Source organism: Cavia porcellus, unplaced genomic scaffold (genome assembly GCF_034190915.1).
Source record: "Cavia porcellus strain 051 isolate PalLab524CR breed Dunkin Hartley unplaced genomic scaffold, mCavPor4.1 scaffold_19, whole genome shotgun sequence".
NCBI classification, from domain to species: domain Eukaryota; kingdom Metazoa; phylum Chordata; class Mammalia; order Rodentia; family Caviidae; genus Cavia; species Cavia porcellus.
This window is the reverse complement of record NW_026947502.1, coordinates 26,411,146-26,433,428: the sequence shown is the minus strand read 5'-3', so window position 1 is coordinate 26,433,428 and position 22,283 is coordinate 26,411,146. Positions and strand designations below refer to the sequence as shown.

Below are 22,283 nucleotides of genomic sequence, written 5' to 3'. Positions count from 1 at the left end.
GCACGTAGCTGTGCATAGAGGCTGGGTAAGCACGCTGATAATGCAAAATGATGCAGTCGCCTAACAACACATCTTCAGAAAGCATCCCATTGTTAAGTGGCACAGGGCTACTATGTTATCTTACTACATAACAAATTATTCCAGAACTTGGCAGCTCTGGTGTTCAGGTGACTTGGGTGACCAGGGTGTCAGTGATGGCCGCACTCAGTTGAAGATTCAGCAAAAGTTGCAAAGTTGAACGCATACCTTTTTCACCCCGAGCCCACCACTGTCCGTGTGTCCTTGATAGTGACCTGGCTCATATTGAGTATGAGGATAGTGTGGAGCCAGACTTTTTCCAGTTGGACAAAATTCATCCCCTCATGGAGGATATTTAAGGTTGGTAGACACTAAAATAGGTAGAGTTCTACCTTATAAATTTGCCTCATATTGTAAAGGACCTGTTTTTCATTGAAACTCAAGGCTATTTAGTACTGAAAGTGATTCTCAACAGAAGATTTGGCCTTGCTGTGTGCTGTCTCCTGTGAGTTGGTTCTATTTAATTTTCCCCAGAGGTGTGAGCACCTGTTTTGTGGGATACTTGCAAATGTTTAACAACAGCTTTCAGTGAGAAGAGTGTTCTAACTTGTGATCTTGCCAGCTTTCATAGTCTATAAACACATCCAGCATGCACAGTTTCAAGCTATCAGAGTGATGTCACTAAATACAGAGTTGAAAAGATGTGCACTGTTAGCTGGCCCAGCACACCTCACTAGTCCGGACCCCTCTGGTCACAGAGTTTTGTATGCTGAAAATGAAGTGGTGGTTACACTCACTGAATTCGCTTTGGGGAGGTCAGTGAGCTGGTCTGTCAACATCCTGGTCATTTCACAGTTCAGTGACAGCCTCCCTGGGCCTGCTTCATTCCTATGGTGAGTGTTTAATCTGCATATAAATCAGCACCAGTGGAGCCCACCCTGCTAGTGCCAAGCTTTGCACCGAAGCTGGGGCTGTTGGGATGAAATAGCAAACACAGGATCACTTGATCAGAATCTGTTTTGCTTGCAGTTTTGGGCAAGGTGCTTGACATCTCAGTCTCAGCCTTGTCTTTAAAGTAAATCACATAAGGGTTAAGTGTCCCTCATCCAAAGTGCTTGGATCCAGGGGTGCTTTGGATGTTGGGTGTTTTTCAGATTTTTGAATGTTTGCTTAGAGGTAATGAGAAATCTTGGGGGTGGAACCCTGGCTAAACACAAAACGCATTTATTTTGCATACACACCTTATAGGCTGAAAACAATTTTACACAATATTTTTAACACACTTAAGTTTTGACTGCAGTCTGTCATGTGAGGTCAGAGGTGGAATTTTTTGTTTGTCATCATTTCATTGTTCAAAAAGGTTCAAGTTTTGGAGCATTTTGGATTTCAGATTTTGGATTAGGGTTGCTCTGCCTACAGTGCCTCCCTCCCAGGTTTGGCTGAGTTCACATCAATAAAGTCCCTCGGGCCAAACCAACACAGTGAGTGCCCACCGAGGACCACTTTCCATTGTTGTCACTGTGTCATCACCACACAGTGACACTAAGGAGACAGCAGTGTAACAGCTTTTGCTCTCTTTGTGCCACGCCCATTGGCAGCTTGTTACTCAGACTTTTATTTTGTCCTTCAGCTCACTAGCACCAAGGCGACCGACACAGATGTGTGTCTGCTGCTTTACTTAACCCCAGGCACTCACATTCTAACTGGCAGGCACGATGGCCACCAAGTGTTGCCTTGTGTTGCAGATGCTTGGTGTGGCACAGGAGACAATGGGGTGCCGTGGAGGTCAGAAAAGGCTTGAGGAAGGAACGGCATTAAGCAAAGCCAGAGAAAAGGGGCAGGTGCTTACCCAGAGAGGCAGGGAAGAGTCACCAAGAGTGAGGGAGCATGGGGGTGAAAGGTGATGGTGCATTTGAGGGACTGCAAGCTGGATTGGGCGGCTGGGATATTGGGGGTGATATGAGACAGGCAAGCAGAGACTTAAGTTTGAAAAGTATGGAGTACCATACTCGGGGCTCAGCCATGATCAGAAGGCGGTAAGCTGTGTCATACTCTGCTCCTGGGTGGTTAGTCTCCATCGGTTGGCTGTCTGGACTGAAGTGGGATTCTCAGTAGAAGCTGGATTCCTCCATGAGCCTAGCAGACCACTGTGACCAGCACTCTTCTTCTTTCCAGGTACCAGGGCAAAGAAGGCTGGGCCCCTGCCTCCTACCTAAAGAAGAGCAGTGGAGAGCCCTTGCCTTCGAAGCTGGGTGCTGGCTTATCTGCCCACTCGGGCACCCCTGACCTGGATGGTGTTGCCAGGCAACAGAATGCAGTGGGCAGGGAGAAGGAGCTGCTCAACAACCAGAGGGACGGCCGGTTTGAAGGCCGCCCACTGCACGATGGTGACATTAAGCAGAGTAAGTGATGCCCACGTAAGCTGCTGATGGCCGAAGGCCTGCTGCATGCCAGGCTGTGTGTGCAGAGCTCTCACACACTGTTCTCTTCTTGCATCAGCGCTGCTATTCTAGCATCTTGTAGACAGAAACAGGCTGAGACCCCTGGGGTTACTTGGCCCATACCATACAGCCAGCAGGATGCAAAATGCGAGTCTGTACACTGCTTCCCTTCCCTATGTTGAGTTTGTTCCACTGTGCCATGATAGGCACCTACTGTGTGCCAAGGATCTTCTCGTTAGTGTCAGTGGCTCATAACAAACTTTGAGGGACCTTATTGCTTTTGAGGTACAGGTGAGGTATCAGAGAGGTGAGGTAGTGAGCCCAGGGCCACCCACTGTAAATGGTGTGGCCAAGACTTGAGCCAAGGAAATACTTGTGCCCTCTCTGCTCTCTTCCATGACGTCATTTCTGAGCCAGAGAAGGAAAAACTGGACCCTAGATTAGTAGTACTTTTCATCTGGCTTTCCAAAGCCTCTTTGTATATGTTGTATCATTTATTGTTTCTCACACACCTGCACTGTACCCCAGGTGCTAGCCTTAAGGACAGTACCCACGATCCTCACCTGGTCATAGAAGGTAGAAAGATTCTGTTTGTTGATAAAGGATTCCAGCTCTTAAGAGAGTGTTGGTCACATTTCCTCACATGCGTACACATACCGTAATAACAGTAATTCAGATGATCGAGGTATTTGTTTCATTCTCATGAAACTCTTTCTGTATGTTCAGAGCCAATTGGACAACTCCTTGGAGTCGAGGTCCTGGCCCTCACTCTTTCTTGTGTCACTTTCAGCCACCTAATCCTTATGGCTCATCACCAGTCCAGCCAGTGTAACACAGACAGGAAAAAGAAGTGGAATACACAACTCAGAAGCGGCGAATTTTCTACTTTCCCTGACATTTCATTGCACTTTGTCACAGGGCAATGCCTGGCTGTAAGGACATCTGGGAAATACAGTGTTTGTATGGACAGCTGAGTATCTTGGCCCAAATTCTGTTGCTGTTTATTTTAACAGTAAATAAGAAATTGGCATTTGAAGGACTGCCAGCCTCCTCTATACCCTGGCTTCCAAGTTAGCCTCCCGCGTGGACCTGTGGTAACCCAATTCTGGCGGCACATGGGTAACCTGGTCAATGTTCCTCCTTTAGCCAGGAGCCTTGGGCAACTGGAAACCATCCCCTGTCCCCAAGACCCAGAGACAAGTCAGCCCAACTCCAGAGTAAAAAATCCCAGAAGTTGCCATCCTGTGTCTCTTTGATCCCATTTGTTGATGTGTTGTTTAGTTGAAGCTTGTGTTGGTGAGCACAAAACGAGACACACTAAAACTTATTGCATGCCTGTGACTTGCTCAGAGCTTCACACCTGCCGTTCCTCTCCATCACTGCCTTCTCCACAGAAGAAGGCCTTGTGCCTCACAATCACCTGATCGATTTGTCCTCTGCCAGAAGTCTGGAGCCTCAGAACTGGGTTGGAATCCATTTCTGTGTGATTCTAGCCTGTGCCTTTTGCCCATATGGGAAAGCTTTCCGTGGCTCAAGAACTGGACACCATGCCCTACGTCCCTGCATAGGAAAGATCCAGGCAAAGCTATTCTGAGAGCAGGTCCTAAGCCAAGCATGCACAGCTCCTCCCTGCTCACACTTTTCTTCTAGGAAAGTCTACAGTGGCGAACTGTGTCTTGGGCAGAGGTTCTGCCCCATCTTCAGTGGGACAGACAAGATCTTCACTGGCATCTGTCCACATCAGGAATTTTATGTGTAAAACTCTGCATATGAATGAAATAAGTCTCGTTTCTCCATAGGATCACCCAAGATGAGGCAGAGACCCCCTCCTCGCCGGGATATGACCATTGTAAGTGGACTCTCACCACTGGGGAGCTGGCTCCTGACAGAGTACTATCAGGGGTGCCCATTGGCCCCCACATGCCCTCAACCTTTCCAGAGATGCTCTTTCCTGTCCATGCAGCGTCCTTGTAGAGTCAGCTATATGACAGGCAGTCTCATTAACAGGTGAAAAGACAGGCCTGGGCTGCTGAAATGCCTTACTCAGGTTCCAGAGAATATTTGTGATATTCAGCCTTGGGACCTCTCTGCTCCCTTCTCTTAGCTCAGTCTTCTCAAGGGAGATGCGCCAAAGTGCAAGTTTGGGTGAGACACAAGCATCATTTATATTATATTCCCTTACGAAATTCTCTAGGTATGTTTTTAAACTACATAGGTTGAGCATCTGTAATCCAAAACTCCAAAATCTAAAATGCTCCAAAATTCAAAAACTTGTTGAGCACTGTTGGGACATCTTAAATGGAAACTTCCACACCTGACTTTAAGTGACAGGTTGCAATGCTGTATCTTTATGAAATACAAATGAATTTCATGTTTAAACTTGGGACCCATCCCCAAGATATCTCAGTATGTATATGCAGCTATGTAAAATCCAAACACCTCCAGTAAGCACTTTGAATAAAGGTTACTCAACCCCCACTTGGAGAAACAGGCCTTTCTCTTTTCTTTCTTTCTTTCTTTCTTTCTTTCTTTCTTTCTTTCTTTCTTTCTTTCCTTTGCATGCCATTTATTGAGCACCATGCAGTGCACCAGATGCACTATATTATTTAATACTTGTAGTAAACCAGGCATGGTGGTACACAACTGTAATCCCAGCAGTCAGGTGGCTGAAGAAGGAGGGTTGTAATGAGTTTGAAGCCAGCCTGGGCTACACTGTGAACTCAAGGCCAGCCTAAACTAAGCAGTGAGATCCTGTCTCAAAAAAAAGAAAAATAATACCTATAATGAGCACACCAACTTGTTATTATTATTGTACTCATTCTGTAGGAGATAAAACTGAGCTCTCCAGGGGGAAGATCATTTGGCCCAAGTCACACCCATCATTGTATTTCCAATCAAATGGATGTGACTTACAAATCTGTGTTTTTTCCACAGCCCCAACTGCCCCTTGAATTCCAACACTGAAATCCTGCCCCATATTTTAAAAATGCAGCCAGATGTCCCATGTTTCTCGTCATCTCTAAAGTTGAAGGGCCAGTGAGGTTTCTTCTAGAAGGTGACAGTCAGGTCCTCTTTGCTGTAACTGTTAGCATCTAGATTGGTCCACCTGCACCCTCTCAGTGGTGAGTACATTCTGCAGTCCCCTGACTCACATCCTGGTAATGCTTAGCCCTGTTTTAATTATCCCAGCCTCGAGGTCTCAACCTGCCGAAGCCGCCCGTCCCACCGCAGGTGGAAGAAGAGTACTACACCATCGCAGAGTTCCAGACCATCATCCCAGACGGCATCAGCTTCCAGGCGGGCCTGAAGGTTGAGGTGAGTGCGCCTGCCCTCCCGTCTGTTTGTCATTGCCGATGGTAGGCATCGGCCCTCTCTTACCTACTGCATGTGAAGGCTGGGGTGGGGAGAAGTTAACAGCTTCATTGAGATACGGCTCACATAACAAGCAATTTTATCACTATGAAGTGTAAAATAATTCAGTGGTTTCTTCTATTCCCAGAGTTGCACAGCCAGTACAACTGTCTAAATTGAGAACAAAAAGAAACCTCTAACTCACGAGCAGTCTTGCCCATTTCCCCTCAGCCCTGCTGCCATCCCTTCTGCTCCTCTAGATTTGCCCATTTTGGACTTGGGCTATAAGTGGAATTGTGCGCTATGTGGTTCTTTGAGATTGGGTTGTATTCTTTCTTTTTTTAATCACCTCCTGCCTCCCGTCTTGCTTCTCCTTTTCTTCCCATTCCCTCTGTGTGTCTGCTATGATCCCTGGATTGAACCCAGCATAAATCCTCGCTCCTCCTGCATTTCTCTTTTCTGTTTTCATGAAGTTAAAGGTGTTTGCCATACTCTGAAGAAAGCCTGTAAGTAATGGAATGGCCAAAGGGACTGGGGTTCAGAAACCTTTGGAGAAGGTGGCTCTTAAGACCATTTACAGAGCCAGTCACGGATACCCCACCTCCACTGTGTCATGCATATGCAGGGGGCCAGACGCTGCCTTACCATCTGGGGAGACAGAGATTTAATGTGTTCCTCTCTGCAACAAATGCAGTACGGTCTGCCCTCCATGTCTACAGGTTATATATATCTGGGGAGCCAACTAACCACAGACAGAAGATATTTGAGAAAAAAACTGTACTGAATGTGTCAGATATAGCAACTATTTGCATAGCATTTGCATTGTCTTAGGTATTAAGTATTGTAAGTAAGTCAGAGATGATTTAAAGTTACAGGAGGATATATGTATATGTAAATATGATACCATTTTATGTTAGGGATTTGAGCATCCATGGATTTTGGTATCCATGGAGTTCTAAAACCAGTCCCCCATAGCTACCAAGGAGTGCAGTATTTATGAAATACCTACTGTGGTTGTGTGTGCTAGGGGCTTTTTAGACCCTCTTCCTAAAGAGCACTTAACTAACGTGCACAAGCCCAGGGCTCTGTCCCCTCCTCTGTCTTCTAAAAAACACAGTTCCAGTGTGTGTGACAGCCCAGGACCAGGGGTACCACTGACTCACCCGCCCCAGGACACTTCCTTGGCAGTCTTTTCGCCCCTTCCCCCTCTCTCCTGTTGTCTCCTTCCCCTAGATTGCTAGTGGCACCAGCCCATACTGTATCTGGCCTGGGCTTCCTGTGCATAGCACCCAGAAGGTTAGCTTGGCATCCTCTGACCATAGGGTCTTCAGAACCTGTGGAATCTCCTCTGACTTTGCTTCAAGAGGCAACAAGGTATCTTGATGTTTCACAAGGGAAAAAAAGGAAATTATTTTGCGTATTCACTTTGCTATTATTTGCATCAGTGGCTACAGGGAGAAAATTTTGGAAAATTCTGAGTTGTGTCTTAACCTGTTAGAGAAGAATATGCCCTGCACCATTATTCGTTATGCACCTTCTTGAGTGCCTAACATATAAAACTGTCACGGATGTTTAAGGTGTCATCTCGGCAAGGACTGAGTAGGAATAGGGTATGAAAAGACCACAAGGTTGGTGTTAGGCATGGAGAAGCAGAGCAGCCTGAGGAACAGCCAGATGGTGCTGCTGATGGACATCTGGATGTCATGTCTGACACTGAAAGGTTACTCTCTTGATTAAATAGAAGTTGTGGATGAATTAAACAGGAAGGAGAGGATGAGAGGGCTGGGAAGGAAGCCATGAGACCCTGGCGTTGGATGATCAGGCTGGTGAAGGATAGGCTGGAAAGGAAGCAGCCATGGAGCATTTGAAGGCAGCAGGAGCCGGACGTGGTGATCCACGCCTGTAATCCCAGCACTCAGGCGGCTGAGGCAGGAGGACGATTGCAAGTTCGAGACCAGCCTGAGCTACAAAAGTGAACTGAAGGCCAGCCTGAACTCTGCCTAAAAAAAGACAATAAAAATTTTAAAATATGGAGGCAGGAGCACTCACAGTGTCAGTGCCTGTAAAGGTGCATTCCTGATACCATGCCTGTCACTTTGCAAGAATAGTCCATTAAAGAGGTGGGGAAATCAACCAGACCCCTGGGGAAAATGGAACAGAATGAGAAGTGAACAAGTGCAAACACTGGTTGTAGGGAACTCACAGAGTTGACTACGAAAGCAAGGAAGAAAGGAGGTGGTGACGGGAAGAAGACTGGCACAAAGGCAGGACTTGAGGGCAAGGGACACGTAACTCGTCAAAGCGTGTTTGTAAAGTGTAGAACCCTGCTCTTACGTGGCAGTGGGTACTCACGCTGCCCGAGCAGCAGCCATCGTCCTCGTCTCCGTTCCGATGCAGGTGTAGAAGGTCTGCCTCGGATGCCTGTGATAGCAGCAGACCGTGCTCCTTCAGGAAGGTTTCCGCTGCTTTCTTGAGCCCCACTGGTCAAGCTGGCCTTGGTCACCTTTCCTGCCCCGGCAGAAATGACCTTCCTTTAACCCAGCCTCCAGTTTTCTATTTGCCTCTCTTAGAAGTTCTCAAGGCTGATTTCTGAACTGAACTTGGCCTAGCAAAACCTTAAACTCCTGCTTCCCCAAGAAGCCGGCCCCGATTTGCATCAGTTTCCCTTTCCTTCCCGGCAGCTCCCATGGGCTCATGTTTAACTGTGTGTCTGTTAATGAGGAGAGGGCCCATCCTATACCCAAATTCTTGGCAGTATGAAAATGAGTGTTATTTTCCCCTCTTCAGTGATTGAGTTTTGAACACCAAGTTTAAAGTGATCTTTCCGGGGCTGGGGATTTAGCTCAGCGGCATAAGCACCTGCCTTGCAAGCAGGCAGTCGTGAGTTCGATCCCTGGTACCGATAAAAAGGAAAAAGACAAAAAAAAAAAGTGATCTTTCCTCAGAACTTCAAATCTATTGTTCTATTCATGGTCTTTTTTTTTTTTTTTCTTTTTTTGAGATTTTTGTTTTGTTTTCATTCTCGTCTCACATTGTTTGCTAGTAGCACCTCTGTCAGTCTCATTCTTACTCAAAGTGTGTCATTTCTCGGGTTCCCTCAGGAATAACTATTATCCTTAAAGGACTGAAATTTCACTAATGTGTGCCAGGGTATGCAGTGGGTTGTTTTTATCCTACTTAGCAGGAGGTCGCCTTTACAATCTAAAGACTCAGGAGGTTGTCCTAGAAAATTCCCCACTTTTGTTTTTTTTTTCATTCATTCATCAGTGCTGGGGCTCGAACCCTGGGCCTTGTGCATGCAGGCAAGTGCTCTGTCACTGGGCTAAACCTTCAGCCCCTACATTCGCTTGTATAAATATTGATTTCTTCTTTCTTCTTGGACTTTCCTTCTGCAATTATTATTAAATTGATAGAGGAACTTCAGGATCTGATTTCCAATGTCTTTTAACTTTTAACTATTCTTATATTATCTATTATATATTTTTTTTTCCTTCTGATACCAAGGATGGAGCTCAAAGCCTTGTGCTTGCCAGTCAGGTGGTGAGCCACTGAGCTATATCCCTGACCCTCTTCATCCTTTTGTGCTGCTGTTTGTTTGTTTGTTTGTTTTGGGGGTTTTTTTGTTTGTGTTTTGTTTTTTGTAGTGGGAATTAAACTCAGGATCTTCACCCTTCAACTGAGCTACATCCCCATGCCTTTTTATTTTCTATTTGGAGGCAGAGTCTCACTAAGCCAGTAGGGTTCCTCATTTCTCCTGCCTCAGCCTTCCAGAATGCTGAGATTACAGGCCTGTGCCACCACACCTGGCTTTTGTGCCACATTCTTGAAACATTGTGTTCTTTTCATTGATTAATTTGATCTCTGGCTGTTGAGTCTGTTGCTTATTTTATTTCATCAATTACAATTTATATTTCCAAGAGCACTTTTTTATTCTTTTTCTTGGTTACTTATTCTTGTTCATTTTTTCTTTTATGAACTTGATGTCCGCCCGTATTTCTCTTAAGGATAGGATGCTTTTTAATGCATAGTACTATTGCTTATTATCTCTCTTTCCTCGGTTGTCAGTTCCTTGCAGTGCTGTTGGTGTTTATTTCACTTATTTCCATGTGTTAGTACTGTACAGGATGAGACTTCAGATAGGCTGGAAGTACACATGAGAACTGGTCAGCTCTCTTTGGCTTCAGTACCATTTCTGACCGTTCTGAACCGGTCACTGAGTAGTGTCTGTAATCCAGGGCTGCAAATTGTTTCCTCCCTTAAGCAATCCCCTACTCCACTCTGCCTGCCTTCCCAGAAAGGGGTAAAAGGCTGAGAGAAGGTCAGCCAGCCACTCTGCTGCTTCTGCTGTCACCTTTCTGTCACCCCTGGGCCACCCCTTCCCTATGTTCTAGCATCTTGTCTTATCTTTTGCATCCAGACTGCCCACAGCAGTTCTAGACTGCAGCTTCCTACCAGAAACAGTGAGCAATCACTGTGAGGATTCCTCGCAATCCCTGGTCCGCCAGCTTCTACTCTTCCTCCTCCTGAGGTTCACTTTTATTTATTTATTTTCCTGGATTTGTTGCAGAAAGAGAAAATTACTGTTCTCTCAGTCTCCTGTCTTAAAACTAGAAGTCCAAATTTCATGTCATAAAGGGGCTTCTTCCCAGAGAGCTGGGAATAAAAGCTTCTTATTTAAGTCACAGCCTTAGCCAGGCACAGTAGCACACACCAATTATAATACCAATTGCTCAGGAAGCTGAGGCAGGAAGATCACAAGTTTGAGACCAGCCATCCTGTCTCAAAATAAATAATAAATTAAAAAACCTAGAGTTGTAGCCCAGTGCTCTCTGGGTTCAATTCCCAATACTAGGGAAAAAGAAGTACAGCCTTGAAGGCCTAGGAGCATAGTTCAATGGTAGAGCCCTTGCCTAGCATACAAAGGCTTAAGTTCCATCCCCAGCACCACAAGAAAAAACCAAACAGCTTTTGACAGTGAGTTTCCAGCAGCTTCTGCTCATAGACATCATTGTTTGAGCATGCTGGCAAACTGAACACTTGCCAATAAGCACTACCACTTCCTGGCTCAGTGTTGAGAAGTCTGCCCGCCTCTCAGGGTGTCATGAGCAGTGTGCTGAGTGCAGACAGACACGGGAGTCCCTGGCATCTTCCGGAGGTGTTAAGGAGGCCCCTCTGGGCCCACTGACACTTCGCCCAGAGCCATTCCCCTTGTTTCTTCCTGGCCTTTCTCCCAAGTTTTTGCTAAAGCTGATCCAGCGAAAAGCTCACATACGTGACTTCCTTTTTCTTTATGGCTTTCTTTACTTTTTTGCTTTACAGTTCCGTGATGTCAGCAGAGGCTTTGCCAGTAGGGACCTGGGAGAGTTAATGAAGCAAATAGTTACCAACTGAAGTTTTTGGCTTAATCATGTGTTCCTGCCTTTTAATAAATTCCATATGTTCTGTCTTCGCCTTCTCTGCTTTTCCTTCCTGGTTCCTTTCAGCATCATCTTAGTCTTCAGAACTCATGAATAGAACCACAGCCTTCTTGGTTTCTTGTCTGGACTACTTAGCTTTAACACATGTTTTGTAGATGATGACAGTGCTGGCGGCAGTGATGGAGGCACCTCTTCTGTGCCAGGTTGCTCACCCAACTGATAACTGGCCTTCACAGTTTCAATCCTGGGAGTTAATATTATTAGCTATGTGATAGATGAGGTACTTGAGACTCAGAAAGGTTGGGTAAATTACAGTGGTGCCTTGATTCATGAACTTAATGTGTTCTATGATTTTGGAAAAGATAATCATGTTTGTATAGGAAAGATGGCCACATTTATCACCCAATGCGAACGAAAGCAAAATTTTGCAAAATGCTTCTGTTGATGAACCAGATTGTTTTAGTAATTGCTTGAGGCTACAGAGCTACTAAGTAGTGGAGCTGGGATTTGAACTCAGGTCTATCTGGTTTTAAAACCCAAGTTTTTGGGGGGTTTTTTTTTTTTGGTACCAGAAATTGGACTCACAACCTCACGCTTGCCAGGCAGGTGCTTATGCCACTGAGCTAAATCCTGGCCCCTGGGCTCCTTTTTACCCCTCAGGCTTGGGATTTTGCATTTGCTTTTATCTACCATAGACCTGGGCCTCTCTCTTATACACAGAACTCCCTCATACTGATTACAAACACAAGTGACCAGAGCTTTGACCACAGTCCTTTCCATAGAATTTAAGCTTAGTGAATCTTTATTGATGAACTTCCACTGATTATTGCCCTGTTTTCGTTCCTTCATGTACATGATTTGTTGAATGTGTAGATGTGCTGGTGATGACTTGTGTATCCCACGTGGTCTCTGCTAGCGGAGCTTCCCAGTGGTACAGGATGGTGATCTCCTGTGCTGCATACAGTCCACCGGGTACACCAAGTGTCTGATGTAGCCTGCTTTCCTCAGCTGACTTCCACCGGAGTTTAATAATAGATCATGTTTACCAAATTGCATGCATTAGCTGTTGTGATCAGCAGTGAAATCTCACAAGTATACGTTCTTACCATCATCGCCTTCTGTGGTTGGAATCTGATTGTGGGGCTTCCCAGGGCCATTCAGACAGCAGCTGGGGAACCCTGGAGCCCAGGATCCTGGCGCTACAGCTGTGACTGCAGTTCTTTCCAGCCAGGCCACAGAGCACAAGGGCAGCGGGACTGTGCCTGCAGCCCTCCTCAGCAGGTCTCACCGCAGGCATGGCTGCAGCCTAAGCAGGTCTTCCATGTAAGAGGCAAAGTTGGCGGCACTGAGAGTTCTGCCTCGGAAGACCACCTGCCTACTTGTGACTCTCCACCAGTGCCTTGGCTCTCCTGAAACTCCATTCTGCATTTATACACTAGGAAGACAATCCCTATCTTACAGGAAGGTTGTAAGCATTAATAGACCTTCTGTGTATAGACCCTGCAGGGGAATTACGGTGCATCTGTTTGCTGAAGCTGCCATCACAAAATACCACAATTGAAGTGAATTAAATAAGTGATTTATTTTCTCAAAATTCTGGAGGCTAGAAATTCAAAGTCAAGATGCTGGGTTGGGTGTGAGGGTGCACGCCTATAATTCCAGCACTCAGGAGGTTGAGGCAGGAGGATTGGTGAGTTCAAGGCCAGACTAGACTGCATAGTGAGACCCTGTCTCAAAAAATGAAGGTATCTCCTAAGGTCTCTCTTTTTTGGCTTATAGATAGCCACCTTCTTGCTGTGTCCTCCTCTTAACCTCATCTTTTCTTGTAAAGATACCAGTCATATTAGATTAGGGTCTACCTCTATGACTCCTTTTTAACTTGATTACCTGTTTAAAGGCCCTATCTAAATACAGTGATATTTGGAAATACTGGAGACTAACACTTCAGTATATGAATTTGGAGGGGACACAGTTCAACCCCATGGATTCAGCCATGTAATTGACCAAAAGGAGACATGAAGCAAGATCTCGATGTTATGGACGGTTCCATCCTCCATTCCATGAGTGGGAGTGGATCCAGGGGACACGAGCCGGGAAGAAGATGAAAATCTGTTTCACTCCACCATCTTGTAAACAGTGAGCTAAGTGTGATTCCCATGTCTACACACGTTTCACATACCATGGTCTCCACACACCCCAGTTAGCTATATCATCTGGTGCTGAACCAAAGCAGCCAAGACTAACGGTCATTTTGGCTCTCCGTGACTTTTTCCTTGTCCTTCTTTAGAATTGCACGAGATGGTGCTGGTACCCTGATCTGTCTGAGTGGGTTTCAGCTACATGCAAGTCCCTGAAGGCTGACCACACCTAATTCCTAGAAAGGAAAAGGATTAATGCCCTGGTAGGGAAGTTCTGAACATTGATAGTTAAATGACCTGCCTTCACAAGACCCCTTCTGAGCTGCTGTCTGCACAGTCTTGCAAAGCACACTTGGCAGTTTCATACCCAGTAGACCCAGAGCAATAGCTTGGTAATAATGGGCCTCTCCTCATCCTTTCTCTTCCACTTTCTTATTTGTCCTTCCTAGGATCACCTGTCACCTACCTAATTCTCAAGGGACAACTGTCAAAAGAATCCAAAATTGGATAAGAACCCACCAGGAGCAGTGGCACTCACTGGTAGTCCTAATTGCTCAGGAGACTGGGACAAAAGATTGCTTGAGCTCAACAGTTTGAGGCCAACTTGGGCAGTTTAGTAAGACCCTCTCTTAAAAAAAAAAAAAAATAGATAGACTTGGACAGGAACCTGCGACCATGTAAGATGTTCTGATACGTAGCAGTGCCTCCCAAAATAGTCCTCTCTGACAGTGTAGAGAATCTGCAGAGCACTGAAGCACTGCTGCTAGTACTCCTGTTGCATGTGGGTTCTCCGGACTCTTCTGATCCACTGGTCGTGGCACTGATATGGGGGAACGAAATTCCCAGCCGACTATATGTCCAGTACGAATTTGTGTTCTCTAAAATCGAAGAATGAAATTTAGGAACAATGGCGCTTAAGAGCATAAATATTTATTAAGAGAAAGAAAGCTTTTGTGTGAAAGACAAAAGGGATCCTGAGTGGATTGCCAAAGATCCTGTCTTTTCTAGGAAATTTTATAGAGTAAAACCGTGAGGTGAGGTGGTCTAAGGTGGGAAAAAAACGGAGAACTCTCAAGGCAGATGAACATGAGGTGGGCCAGAACTATGATCACCCAATCAGATTAATGTTCAGGTAGAATTGACCAAATTAGGAACGAATCAGGAAACCAGTCACATAGCAAGCGAGCCTTCTTACGGATCAGTGACTCTTCCTGTAGGGGGTTGGAATGGTGACTCCTGGCTTCTCAAGGTAATTCATACCTAATCCCTAATGTTAGGGTGTAGTTGCATTTGTTTTACCTTCTGTCTTGAGCTCAGGTCCACAGCAACAGATACGTGTCTCTTCCAAGGTCACATTTGGTCCTCTGTGCTGGCTTCCTTGAGGGCCTAGCCCTGTCTGACTGCCTATAATATTTCTAACCGGCTCAGTTGCCTGTAACAGCAGCAGTCTTGCTAAATGTTTTCCTCTGTCCCCTCCAGGTGATTGAGAAGAACCTGAGTGGCTGGTGGTACATTCAGATTGACGATAAGGAAGGGTGGGCTCCAGCAACCTTCATTGACAAGTACAAGAAGACCAGCAATGCCTCAAGACCCAACTTTCTGGCTCCCCTGCCCCACGAGGTGACCCAGCTCCGGCTCAGAGATGCAGCAGCCACGGAGAACAATACAGGCAGTGAAACCGTGGGTCCCTCCCGGCCCCTGCCCAACGCACCTCCTGGTGCCACAGACTCAGGGATGTCGTGGTCCAAAGACTGGAAGGGTGGGAAGGAGTCCCTAAGAAAGGCATCTTCAGACATGTCTGCATCAGCAGGCTATGAGGAGATCTCAGACCCTGACCTGGAGGAGAAGCCCAGCCTCCCTCCGCGGAAAGAGTCCATCATCAAGTCAGAAGGAGAACTGCTGGAGAGGGAACGGCAGAGGATGGAGCAGCTGCGGGGCTCTCCAGCCAAGCCTCCTGGCATGATTTTGCCAATGATTCCAAGCAAACATGCACCCCCAGTCCGGGACAACAGGAAGCTGGAGCCCAAACCTGACAAAAGCAAATTGTTCCAACTCAAAAATGACATGGGACTGGAGTGCGGCCACAAAGTATTGGCCAAGGAAGTGAAGAAGCCCAATCTCCGGCCCATCTCCAAATCCAAAGCTGAACCACCAGAGGACAAGCCAGATGCCATTCCCCAGAATCCATTCTTGAAGTCTAAACCTCATGTTAGACCAAAACCAGCCCCATCTCCCCGGACAGAGCCACCTCAGGGCGAAGACCAAGTGGACATCTGTCACCTCAGAAGTAAGCTCAGGCCTGCCAAGTCCCAAGAGAAATCCTTATTGGATGGAGAGGGCCACCAGGCTGTTGGGGGCCAAGACATGGCCTTTAGCCGAAGTTTCCTCCCAGGGGAAGGACCTGGCCGTGCCCAAGACAAGTCTGGCAGACAAGATGGTCTTAGCTCAAAGGAAATGTCCTGTAGACCCCCTCCAAGGCCAGCCAAGACCACAGAGTCTGGACCTAAAAATGTGCCCGTCCCTCTCCAAGACTCAACCCAGCAGAGACCTGTGGTCCCACCCCGAAGACCACCACCCCCTAAGAAAACTTCATCATCATCCAAGCCCCTCCCAGAGGTCAAAGGGCCATCATATGAAGCCAATGAAGGCAGGGTGGTTCCTGTGCCAGGCCGTTCCCTGCTCATCCCTCCCAAAGCCAAACCTTTCGTCTCCAACTCTGCTGGGAGCCAAGATGACATCCGAGGCAAAGGCGGGCTTGGGCCATGGGTAGCCGGCAAGATGGGAGAGAACAAGGAAAAAGCAGTCGCAGCCTCCATCCCTAATGCCGATGGCCCAAAGGACTCTTTGTATGTGGCTGTAGCCAGTTTTGAAGGAGATGAAGATACCAACAGCTTCCAGGAAGGGACGGTGTTTGAAGTCCGGGAAAAGAACAGCAGTGGCTGGTGGTTCTGCCAGGTCCTTAGCGGAGCCTCTTCCTGGGAAGGCTGGATTCCTTCCAACTATCTCAGGAAGAAGCCATAACCGCCTGCCTTCCTGCTGAGAGGCCCTACCCATCCCTGCTGGCTTTCCCCATGTATTTAATATGCATCCTAATTTATCAGTCTCCATGCAGTTTCCAAGAAGGAAGCTACTGGAGTGCTACATTCTTCCCTCCCAGGGTGGAGAGTGAGTGGCAGCGATATCAGCAGCTCTGGGGCTGGAGCCTCCCATCACAGCTTTCCTGGAGCTCCGGAATCATAGCCCTTGGCAGATAGAAATCCACGTCAGCATCCCTGCCTTTAGAAAATTCCTATTGCAGCTTCATTGCCACCCAGCAACAAGACAGTGACACTTCCAGGCCTCTAGGATTAGACTTGTCTCCTGGAGAAACTCCAGACAGAGTCTGTCTTTGCTTGGACAAGGTGTGGTAAGCAGCAGCCCTGCCAGTCCACAACAATTGGCGCTCCTTCATACATGTAAAAGCCAGTGGCTTTGTTCACTGTTTTCAGAACGCCTGGTTTGAGGAAGAACAGTGTCCTGTAGTGCAGCCCCCAGGAAGGTGTCCTCTTCTTCAAGGCCTTGGGTCCTCCAGCTGCTGAGGCTCAACTGAATGCAGCTACCCCCAGAGTGGGGCTAGACATCTGCTTGGCCATCCTGTCTGCCATCTTCTGCCTTGGAACTAAGACTGCTCCGAAGGGGTGGGTGGCTCCAGCCCCAAGCATACTTCATTTCCCTGCTGCAGGCTTCAGTCCCTCCAGGACTGCTACATGAGAATTCCTATTCCCGTTTGGGCCATTTCCTTCTTCTCTACCTAGAACAAAAGTCTCTTGGTCTGTTTGGATCGGGGCCATTCACAAGGGGCCCTCATGAATGCCCCTTGGCTTAGTAGTTAGTAGATGCCAAACAGCATACTTGGCAGTTTGCATTTGTATTTTAACCGTCATGACCACCTTCCCTTTTAATATTGTATCCATTTTATCAGTGAGGAAACTCAACCCCGTGCACCTAAGGACACCCTAGCTAGGAAGAGGAGGAAAGAAGATTTGAATGCCTATGCCCTTCTCCCTGTAAGAGGCAAACTCTCGGGGGCTGGGGATTTAGCTCAACGACATAAGCGCCTGCCTTGTAAGCAGGCAGTTGTGAGTTCAATCCCCGGTACCGATAAAAAGGAAAAAGACCAAAAAAAAGAGGCGAACTCTCAGGAAAGTATTTAGAGCTGACTGGGTACCAGGAGCTGACGGCCATGTAGCTGCTTTGGGTGGACAAGGGTGCACATGTGGCTACTCCCACACTACCTTCCTTCTCGACCCCTATGGCAAATATTGATGTCTGCCTTGGACCCTCAACAACTGCTTCTCCAGGGCAGGGGATGCTCTGGGATCCTGGTAGTTGGCCCAGGGCCCTGTTCCCTGTCCCCATGCTGATGTCTCTTAGGAGATACTGCAAAGCTGTTTGCTCAAGGACCAGCAACTGAGTCTCTACCAAACTAAACATTGCAAGCAGCATCTCAGTAAGGAGACAGGCACCCGAGGGAGCCAAGCAGACTCCTCCCTGCCGTGGCTTCCTACTCCTTTCTGGCACTTCTAGGGTAGTTGTCTGTGTGTGCACTCTGCCTGGGAGAAACCTAGGCCAGCCCTTGTATCCTTTTGGCAGATCTGGTTAAGTAGATCTAAGAGCTAGAATCGGGACCCAGGTTTCTAGCTCACAGTCCAAAGCTCATACCTGTGAATTAGCTTCCAGGAGATGAGATTAGAAGTCCTTCATCCCACTGACCCTGCAGAAGAGGAGGGAACCCGGACCCACTCTGTCCTGCCTGTCTCAGGGATCTCCCATTCACAATGTTCATCTGCCACGATGCTTTGGCACCACAAAACCAGCTTGCCTGGGGTTGCTTGCATCTACCTGCAGTGCCAAAGACTGGGCAAAAAGTCCTCTTGTGCATAGCCTGCTCCCAGTCCCTACATGATACACACAGGCTCTGGCTGCTTCCACAGAAGGAGGTTCCTCTGGTCCACTGTAGCATCATTAGTACCTTCCTTCTTTGCTCAACCTGTAAGGTCTACACCCCAGAGAGTTTGGGACAAGCCTGAGGTGCTTCTTGCAAGGTACCTTGCCCCTTGTCCCATGCACAGGACCTTGGAGAAAGGTGGCATGTGGAGAGGGGGGCTGGGAGAAGGAGACACACTTCTTCAAGGCCCCCTACGTGGAAGAAAGTATTCATCCATTTTTGACCCACTTTGTCTTAAACATCCTTTGTGAAGCTGTTTTGCAGGATTTGATTAATTTTCAAGGGACAAAACTACTTGGGTTTTATGTGTATACCATTTGATTTTGGTTTTCAGTGACTTTTTAAAGTATTGTGTGCACACCTACTATGAGATGGCACTGGGTAGACCAGTGTGATGACTCCATCCTGGTGTCACGAGCTGTGATTTGTATCTGCCAACACTGCTGAAGGTGCATCTTTCACCTCATCGCCTTCTGCCAGGTCAGCCAGGTGGGAATGGACCTGCTCTGATTTCCTGTGGTCAGACATTTCACTGCAAATGGAAAAAGAACTTGATTTTTCCATTACCATTATTAGTATGCTAATGTGAACTATAGATACAGAAGCGACACTCCTACTGTTCACTGTTTCCTCCTGTGGTCGCTTGGATGACCTTAGGACTGTCTGCCACAGTGGTGGACACTCCCGGAGGCTACTGAAAGTGCTAGGTCTTGTTGGCCCAAGCCACTCCCAGCTGTCGTTGCCTAGAAACTTAAGTTTACAACACACACAACCATGGCTACTAGACTAGGAGCAATTGATGGAGCATAAGCAAAACCTCCCTGGATTCCAGGTCGTGAAAGGTCCTGAGCCATCATTGCAACATGCATTCCAAGCACCAGGCAGGTCACTGACACTTAAACATGCTCCCTCTTTAATCCCATGACAACCTTATGGGTGATAGTATTGAATCGGATGTGTAGTTAGAAATTGAGATGTAATGAACAAAATCACATGCCCATCTTTATCCAGATAGTGGCCCCAGTAGGACTCAAATTCTCCCTTGTGTCCATTACATTCTGCCACCATCAGCAGTGAAATGTGCACAAGGTTTGCAGGGAATGAAGTGAATTTAGGTGTCACCCTCTGCCCCTTGGTCAGACATTTAAGTAGTCCCAGGCCAAATGGCAGCCCAAAGTGTGGGCAGAGGTGGAGGTGGCTTTTTCTGTGCTCACCCCCGTTCAGTGCCTGGTGATGACTGCTTTATTTTACATCTGCAGGTTTCAAATGTGCAGCATGTTGCAGAGCCACCAGATACATAGGATGCCTGAGTGTCAGGACCAGCACTTCATAAAACAGGCCTTTACGCACATGTCTTCCTGGAACCATTCCGTTCCATTGGTAGGTGTATGTCATTGTCTCAAAATGAGACTTGGGGAGAGCTGATAAGCTCCAGATTAAACCACTTCTAATGTCCCTACTCTCCCAGGAGATTGTAGAGGCCATTTGGTGGCTTTCAGTAGTCATTTTAAGCCACTGCTACAAGGCTGTTCCATTGAATTGATTTCTGGGCCAAAGTTCTTGGCCTTAAACAATTTTCCGAGTCCACTTGGAATTTCAGTATCAGGTGGAAAGTGGGAAGGCACACGTGCCACATTAAAGGGCAGGTGCCAAATCTCCCCAGGAAGATCCTTAGACAAATGGATAGTCTAGTGTTTATGACTGAGTACCTAGTACTACGGGACAAAGCAGAAATCACCCCTCCCTTCAAATAGCTGGCAACTTGGCATCACCAGGAGCAGGCTGAGAGTGTCGCTCAGTGGCAGAGTTTGCCTAGCTGGGGCCCTAAGTTGGATCCCCAGCACTGAACAAACACTCATGGCTTGCTTCTCCATCCTTTGATTGTGAAAAGTCTCTTAAGGTCGTGGTAGGCTGCCTCTGGGCGGCCTTGCCCTCCTCTTTGGATTGTGGCAGTGGACACCTACCAACCTAAACTCCTTGTGGCAGTGTTGGTCCCTTGCTAGTTGTCCAACCCATCCTTCAGTACCTGTGTACTGTGGACAGCCATACCATACACACACCAAAGATTACCTGATGTCAGAGGACTCTGTGGTCTCATTGATTAGAAAACGGGCTAGCATTGAGGCCTGTGCCTGCCTTGGACTGTGTTGAGGAATTGCTCCTCACTTGGGTAAGGAGCTGGAGACCCCCAGTGAAGGTCCCAAGCAGAGCTCCAGAGTTAATGGAGGAAGGAGAGGACTTCCCTGCTCCTCACCTGTAGGGCCACCTTCTGAACATCTTTTCCACAGACTGATGTCCAGCTTGATGGGGTGATGTCTGGTCTGGTGCTATCTTGCTGAGAGATCCTGTCCCTCATCACATTTCAGCATTCTGTCTTCCTCTCCCTGTCTTTCTCTACTCCAAAGGAAACTTTTGAGCTCCAGAGATAAGGAGCTTCACCTCTTTTGTCCTTGAAAAGACCAGACAGTGCCATAGCCAGTGGCCTTCACTTTCACATCTCCAGGACATTGAAATAGAAGGTGCTCCCAGCAGGCTTACTACAGCAATAAGCAATTTTAATGCAACAAAGGTGTCCAGAATTTACTCCCATGCACCCCCGTCTATGGCTTTGTACTCTGTAATTATTCGCAGCAGCTCTTTCCACTTGGATGAGTGGTACTGTGTGATAACCTAACACCTTAGCTGCAGGCCACATGTTCTGCTTCAAGGAGCTGTCAAATAACTTGACCATTTCTTCCATCCCTTCAGGAACAGTGTGAGCTCTGGACAGGAGTTCTACCAGCTTGCGTCTGCTTATGGGGTCACGCTGGGGAATCCCTGGATATATCAGCACTTTTCACATCCTCTTGGAAAAATGACAGATTCTGATGTCTTTTGATTCCTTTTAACACAAAACATGAGTATAAATGTGAGGGGTGGTGGTGAACAACTAACTAGCATGTAGAAAATATGTACTTTATCATTAGACTTTCTTTTTTTTAATAAAAATGTGCTTGACTGGTTTCAAGCTTCATTGTGAAAATGGAGTGTCTGTGGATTTTATTTGAAGAACGGATGCATAGCTTCATGCCAGGGCATCTTGATGGGGTTTCAGGATTAAAGAAAAGAAAGCCATGTAAGCTATGTCTGGGTGTTGCCCAAGAATAGACTTACTCCTCTCTGGGCCCTAGGATACCTTCATTCTTTGAACTACTCGGTCCAGAAAGCTTTCTTTTATTTGCTGGTTATCTCCCACATAGTTTCAGCCCTGAGCCTAAGACGGGAGGAACTTCACATATTCAAAGAATCTTGAAAGTCTGCACAGCGTTGCCTGCTGATGAGCAGGAATGTGTTTCGGAGAGGAGGTGGGACTGCCCAAGCCATCTGCTCCTGGGATATAGAAGGCTGTGTTAGCTTTCTGTCCCATAACAAAATACCTGACAGAAACAATGTAAAATGAGGAGAGATTTGGCCGATGGTTTCAGAGGTTTCAGTTCAGGGTCTGGCTGTGTAGCTTTTAAGCCCGTGGTGAGGCAGAAACATGGAGGGTGTGGTAAAGGAAAGTGGCTCACTTCATAGTGACCACAACGCAGGAAGAGGCAAGAGTCAAGGCCAAGATACAGTCCCCAGTGGCATGCTGCAACTAGCTCCCACCTAAACTTCCAACATCCCCAGAGAGCCCATCAGATCTAACCTGGTCTGTGTGCTGATGCAGTAAGAGCTCTTACGGGCCCAGCGCGTCTCAGAGTCCCACCTGTGAGGCCCTCTGCGCTGGTGACCCAGCCGATAACAGCAGAGGTTGTGGAAGACATTTCAGAGTCAGTCGAAAGGAGGGCTTAGCCTGATGCTTATTACTTTCTCAAAGGCAAAATTAACCCTCACAGGGAGCTTCCTGGCTCCAGGTGAATGTTTAAACAAAATGATGCCACCCCATCCGAGGGAGAAAAGAAAA

General features: G+C 47.1%; 1 protein-coding gene across 2 annotated transcripts in view; it reads left to right on the top strand.

Moving 5' to 3' along the window:
- The window catches only part of Sh3pxd2b (SH3 and PX domains 2B), a 105,922-nt gene extending 84,548 nt beyond the window's left edge, over nt 1-21,374 (top strand). For both annotated transcript variants that reach the window (XM_063230790.1, XM_063230791.1), the window contains 4 exons: nt 2,194-2,420; nt 4,259-4,308; nt 5,649-5,774; nt 14,845-21,374. In XM_063230790.1, coding sequence (XP_063086860.1) covers nt 2,194-2,420; nt 4,259-4,308; nt 5,649-5,774; nt 14,845-16,386 — 1,945 coding nt within the window. In that variant the 3' untranslated portion in view covers nt 16,387-21,374. The remainder of the gene's footprint in view (nt 1-2,193; nt 2,421-4,258; nt 4,309-5,648; nt 5,775-14,844) is intronic.
- Nucleotides 21,375-22,283: the final 909 nt, after the last annotated feature.